Below are 6531 nucleotides of genomic sequence, written 5' to 3' on the forward strand. Positions count from 1 at the left end.
GTTTTTACAGCCAGGAGCTACCTTTGCATTTTTCTCTGGCTGTGAATATTGTTCCATTGTTTTCTTTCCCTTATTACTCTGATTACTTGATGTATTCATGATGTTAGTACTTGATTTTTTTTTTTTTTAAATAAAGCATAAAGGAATGAAATCACTAGATAGGGCCTTGGTAGAATGGGGAACATGATTCTTGGTTCCAGACTAGTCAATGAGCCGCTTTTGATTCATGGCAGTTTTCTCCTTTAAAAAGGTAATGTGTTTGAACTAAAAGATCTTAGTCTGAGATCATAACACCTCTAGAATTTTCTTGCATAGCCCTATGTTTTCATATTCTGATTGTGAACTTGTAGTTAACAAACCATATATCTTAATTTTGAGTTAGTAAAGCATGGTCAATATATCACCAATTTATCTTTCCAGCCAACCTTCAGGACATGAGATTCTTGGGAGGCCAGATGGTTGGGACATTATTTTTGTCTAATTTGAAAACAAAGATAAGGCATTCTCTTCTTTGGGGAATAGTGCTGTTTTATTGCTTTTGTTTTTGTTTTGTTTGTTTGATCATTACTTTCAGTGCATAGCAGTGCTGGCATTCATGAAAATGTTTTAGGATCTGTCAAGAGGGCTTGGGATAGCATTGCTCTAGTGCCTCTAAAATTAATGCGATTGTAGTCATTACTAGCCAATACTTGTGTGCAAATCCTACTAGATTCAAACATGGAGTTGAGGTCTGGAAAAATTCCATGCACCATCCATGTTGAGGAAACTCCCTTCTTTTGGACAAAGACTCATTCTGTTAGTTTTAATGGTAAAATCCATATAGTTAATCTACCTGTCTCCTATTCCAGGTAAGGGGATTAATCTGTTTCATAGTAAATAGATGTATTTCTGGGAACCAACAAGGTTAGTCAATAGGTTCATTTTCCAGTTTTAATCATAAAATATGGGCACAGTGATTGAGGCCATCTATTAACATTTGGGGAGCCAAAATAATTTTTCTTTTTAGAAAAAAACAAATATCAATGCTATTGTTACTCTACCCACCCCCCTCCACTGTTGAAGTTTTAGTCATTTACCATTCTAGTAAACATATCTGTTTATGCTGCAGATAAAAGTAAAAGCATCAATCTGTTGAGTTAATCCTTATTTTCTTCCCAGTGTGGGAAAACATATATATGTATATATTTTTTTTCTCTGTTTTATCAGCAGTAGAAAAACCCTAACTTTCAACAATTCCTTCCCAGCACTTATTTCTCTCTACCTCCCTCTTTAATAAACAAATTCAATGTTGAACACATGGCTTTTGCACCTCTGTTAATCTTGGTAGACTGTGGGGATGCTGAAACATGTTGGTGAGTAGGAAAGAAGATGCCTTTTCATGTGGCCTTGCAATGCAAACATTTTGGGAGTGTTCAATTTCTCTGCCACATTGGCCTTAAACTCCTTTTATTGGAGCTCCAATGACTTTGTTTCCATGGGGAAATTGGTGCTCTACTGAAAAACTTTGGTAAATGGTAAGAACATATTTTAGGACTTTCTGTGGGTAAAGAGAAATATTTTTTCCCCCTGTCCAGGAAATAGAAAACAAAACCACTTTATTTATTTATTTATGTATTTATTTATTTATTTTTAAATATTTTATTTATTTGACAGACAGAGATCAGAAGTAGGCAGAGAGGCAGGTGGGAGGGGAGGGGGGGAGGGGAAGCAGGCTCCCTGCTGAGCAGAGAGCCCAATGCTGGGCTCCATCCAGGACCCTGGGATCATGACCTGAGCCAAAGGCAGAGGCTTTAACCCACTGAGCCACTCAGGCACCCCAAAACCACTTTAAAAAGGAATTAAAATAACTTGTTAATCCTTTCCATTGAGGGCTAATTGTTATTTAGAAAACAGTTTAACATAGTCACTCAAACCAGAAATGTTCATCATGTGATAGAATTTTAAGGTTGAGAGAAAGAATGAATTTGCTGGAAAGGCGTGAGCATATTTTAACAAAAAATATGAGAATTTTTCTTAATTAAGGTAATTATAAAAATTTTCACCCAAACTAGGATTCTTTTGAGCATAGGTAGAAGAACCAGAGATAAATATGCTGAGACAACAGGTATAATTCCAGAGGGTCCTTGGGAAACCTGGGGATATGGCAGCTCTGGAATAAGTCACCTGAGGATTGGGCAGAGAGAAAGTCACTATTTACAACAGTCAGCTGAAAGGCAATTTCAAAGTATGAGAGAATACTTCAGGGTGACGATAACATAATTTGTTCAGTGTGATTTTGTGTTTTGTCATATTCTTTCTTTGAATAGTATCAAACACACAATAAAATAAATCTCTAAAATATAACAACCTCTTAAATGTGCAGAACACTTTTCAACAGAAAGAATCACAAGGGGTGTGACAAACTTAATAAACTAAAAGAACTTTAAAAAAAAAGATTAAATGCTGTCAAAATCTCTTTAAACTAAGCAACATCTGCTTTTGTAGAAGAATAACATCTACTTTCCTATATGTCATGTTTTTCTGTGTCAAAATGTAGCTGTAGTTAATGGTTACACAAAGTCTTAAGAAGAAAGGTTAAGAATGTAATCAGAGATAGAAGTTAGTTGATGAGCTCTCCAGAAGGTTCTGCCGGTTGCCCCAGCGCTGGGTACCGGGCTCTGCATCGCGCCGCCATGATGGGCCATCGTCCGGTGCTCGTGCTCAGCCAGAACACAAAGCGTGAATCTGGAAGAAAAGTTCAGTCTGGAAACATCAATGCCGCTAAGACCATCGCGGACATCATCCGCACGTGCTTGGGACCCAAGTCCATGATGAAGATGCTTTTGGACCCCATGGGAGGCATTGTGATGCCCAATGACGGCAACGCCATTCTCCGAGAGATTCAAGTCCAGCATCCAGCAGCCAAATCCATGATTGAAATTAGCCAGACGCAGGATGAAGAGGTTGGAGACGGGACCACATCAGTAATAATTCTCGCTGGGGAGATGCTGTCTGTGGCCGAGCACTTCCTGGAGCAACAGATGCACCCGACGGTGGTGATCAGTGCGTACTGCAAGGCCCTGGATGACATGATTAGCACCCTTAAGAAGATCAGTAGCCCTGTGAACACCAGTAACCGAGACGTGATGCTGAACATCATCAACAGCTCTATCACCACCAAAGCCATCAGCCGGTGGGCCTTGCTGGCCTGCAGCATCGCCCTCGACGCCGTGCGGACGGTGCAGTTTGAGGAGAACGGTCACAAGGAGATCGACATCAAGAAGTACGCCCGGGTGGAGAAGATACCGGGGGGCATCATTGAAGACTCGTGTGTCCTGCAGGGAGTCATGATTAACAAAGACGTGACCCATCCCAGAATGCGGCGCTACATCAAGAACCCACGCATCGTGCAGCTGGACTCCTCACTGGAGTACAAGAAGGGAGAAAGCCAGACTGACATCGAGATCACGAGAGAGGAGGACTTCACGCGGATCCTGCAGATGGAGGAGGAGTACATCCAGCACCTCTGTGAGGACATTATCCGTCTGAAGCCCGATGTGGTCATCACAGAGAAGGGCATCTCAGATTTAGCTCAGCACTACCTCATGCGGACCAACATCACAGCCATCCGCAGAGTCCGGAAGACAGACAACAACCGCATCGCCAGAGCTTGTGGGACCCGGATAGTCAGCCGGCCAGAAGAGCTGAGAGAAGAAGATGTTGGGACAGGAGCAGGCGTGTTGGAAATCAAGAAAATTGGAGACGAGTACTTCACATTCATCACCGACTGCAAGGACCCCAAGGCCTGTACCATTCTCCTGCGTGGGGCCAGCAAGGAGCTGCTCTCCGAAGTGGAAGGCAACCTCCAGGATGCCATGCAGGTCTGCCGCAACGTCCTCCTGGACCCCCAGCTGGTTCCGGGGGGTGGGGCCTCGGAAATGGCCGTGGCCCATGCCTTGACAGAAAAGTCCAAGGCCATGACCGGTGTGGAACAGTGGCCATACAGGGCTGTTGCCCAGGCCTTAGAAGTCATCCCTCGCACCCTTATCCAGAACTGTGGGGCCAGCACCATTCGTCTGCTTACCTCCCTTCGGACCAAGCACACCCAGGAGAACTGTGAGACGTGGGGTGTAAATGGTGAGACAGGCACCTTGGTGGACGTGAAGGAACTGGGCATCTGGGAGCCATTGTCCGTGAAGCTGCAGACGTACAAGACGGCAGTGGAGACAGCAGTTCTCCTGCTGCGGATTGATGACATCGTCTCGGGCCACAAAAAGAAGGGGGATGACCAGAGCCGGCAAGGCGGGGCTCCGGATGCTGGCCAGGAGTGAGTGGCCGGCACCCAGACCTCGATGTGGAGCCGGCGGAGGCTCCCTCTTCCCTGAGCCAGACCGCCAGGGACACTGTGGATATCTTTGCTTGGAAGGGTTCGGGTTGAGGGGCAGCCCAGCCCCTTTTCTGCCCCAGCTCAGTTTGCAAAAGGTGCTGACATGTAATTCTTCTCTGTTGTAAGCTTTCCATTTAACTTAGTTTGCTTCCAACTATTAAATCTAAGTCATTTGAAAAAAAAAAAAAAAAAAAGAAGTTAGTTGATGATATATAGAACCTAATAAGAAACCTGGTTTCATGTTTAAAGTCTCATTAAACTATAAAGTATATTATCCTCCTACTTTATGAGAGAAAAACTATCCATTCACTCAGTCACACATTCAAGTAGTCAACCATTCATTCAACCACCCAATTATTTCCATAAGTATTTAGTGAGTACCTATAAGACTCCTAAACCCTATGAATTTAGGTACAGAATCCCTCCCTTGCAATTCCAAAATCCAAAAATTCTGAACACCAAAAACTTTTATAACCTACATGAGGGCAAAAGCTGATACGGCTTGAACTACTTCATGGAAAATCCATCCAGAATTGACATGAGAGTACTGTCAATTTTTATCTATCCTCCTTAGAACGACTGCCCACATATTTTACTGCAGAAAGATTAATGTGTTTTATTATATAATTCTTCCCAGAACAATATCAATTATTATACAACATGCAGTATTTTCAATCTGAGCAATTCTGAATTCTGAATTGCCTTTGACCTCAGAAGTTTTGCATCAGGGACTCTGGATCTCTAGTGTTCATAATGTTAGGAAACTGAGCTCCTAGAACTCACAAGAAGTAATATGTTCCCACCCTTTAGTAGGAGAAAATAGCAGAAAACATGCTTCATTCAAAAGTTCTCACTCAGAGATGCATCCCTGTGAGGTGTTGTCTGAATGTGTGTGGCTAACATTGTTTTTTAAGACTCAAAAGAATCCAATTCTCTCTCTTTGAAGGGCAGTGGACCCCTACCAAGAAGACACAGCAACATCCTGTCAAACAGTGGTGAGCACTCTCTGCCCATGTGGTCTAAAATAAAAATAATTGAAACATGGTGTTCCTGAGATTTTCAGCTTCCCTTCACAGTCACAAAAAGGAAAAGGACAGTGAACTGGGTGGAGTTTCACATTTCAGCCTTCCTGTTCTTTAGACATAAGCTAACTAAGGAATCTAAAATCAGAATAGAAAAAAAGAAAGAAAGAAAGAAAGAAAGAAAGAAAGAAAGAAAGAAAGAAAGAAAAACACAAAAAGACTCAAGTATGATCAAGTAGAGAAAAATGTGACAGTTGATGGTCAGTAAACAAATCATAAATGGTGCTTCATTCATACCTTATTTTCTTTCTAGAATTCTCCAACAGCTCACACATACTAAAGGGCCTCAAGTGGCTGAGGTTGGTAATTTAATACACTGAAAGTGATCATTAGAATAAAAAATGAACTGTTCTTAAGGACATCCATTATGGTTGCATATGTCTTTGGCGTTCACAAGGTACAAAAACACCCCTCCCCCCACCTCATCTCAAACCATTACACTACACATGAATCATCTTGTATAATCTTGTCCAACCTTTACTTGGTTAGTTTCTACTTCAACTGGCAGAACAAAGAAAGGCAATGCATTTTAAACAATGGCGTAACAGAACCACATGAAAGCCCAAATGACATATGCGGTGCTATTATTCAAAATAAAAGACCAAAGCTGATTCACTGGAACAACCTCTTGGGTTACAAAGGTAATACCTATGTACGGATTTATAGAACTTCATCAGGATGAAGTAAATGACTCTAAAGTTGTCTTTCCCGTGAATACTGCAGTAAAAACACACAGTAGTTTAAGTGGTTTTGGAAAAGAAACTTTCTTACAAATGAACTACTATAATCCTTTTTTGGATGTATATTAAAGTAGCTAAAATTAAAAATGAGCCTTCTAGTGTAGGAAATAAAATGATGAAGTAGCCCAATCCTGCATATGGATTACAATAAAGGTACATAAAGTTGAAATAAAGCAAGAAATTGTTTTCCATGTTTTCTTATTTAATCTTTCTCTTAAATAATTTGAGAAAAAAAGTGCAGCATAAAAAATCAGTTGAGATGGAAGAAAAACAAAAGACCAAAGACTTTGACAAGACAATCCTTCATCAAAGCAATTTTGATAGGATAGTTTAGATATTTTGA

The 6531-nt window shown here is 41.2% G+C and overlaps 1 protein-coding gene across 1 annotated transcript; it reads left to right on the top strand.

Annotated features, from left to right (window-relative positions):
- The first annotated feature begins 2616 nt into the window (after positions 1 to 2616).
- On the top strand, positions 2617 to 4534 carry LOC131836796 (T-complex protein 1 subunit gamma-like). The gene has a single exon (XM_059182620.1). The coding sequence runs from the start codon at positions 2673 to 2675 to the stop codon at positions 4308 to 4310; it is 1638 nt and encodes a 545-aa protein (XP_059038603.1). The 5' UTR covers positions 2617 to 2672; the 3' UTR covers positions 4311 to 4534.
- Positions 4535 to 6531: the final 1997 nt, after the last annotated feature.

This window comes from Mustela lutreola, chromosome 7 (assembly GCF_030435805.1).
Source record: "Mustela lutreola isolate mMusLut2 chromosome 7, mMusLut2.pri, whole genome shotgun sequence".
Classification (NCBI taxonomy): Eukaryota; Metazoa; Chordata; class Mammalia; order Carnivora; family Mustelidae; genus Mustela; species Mustela lutreola.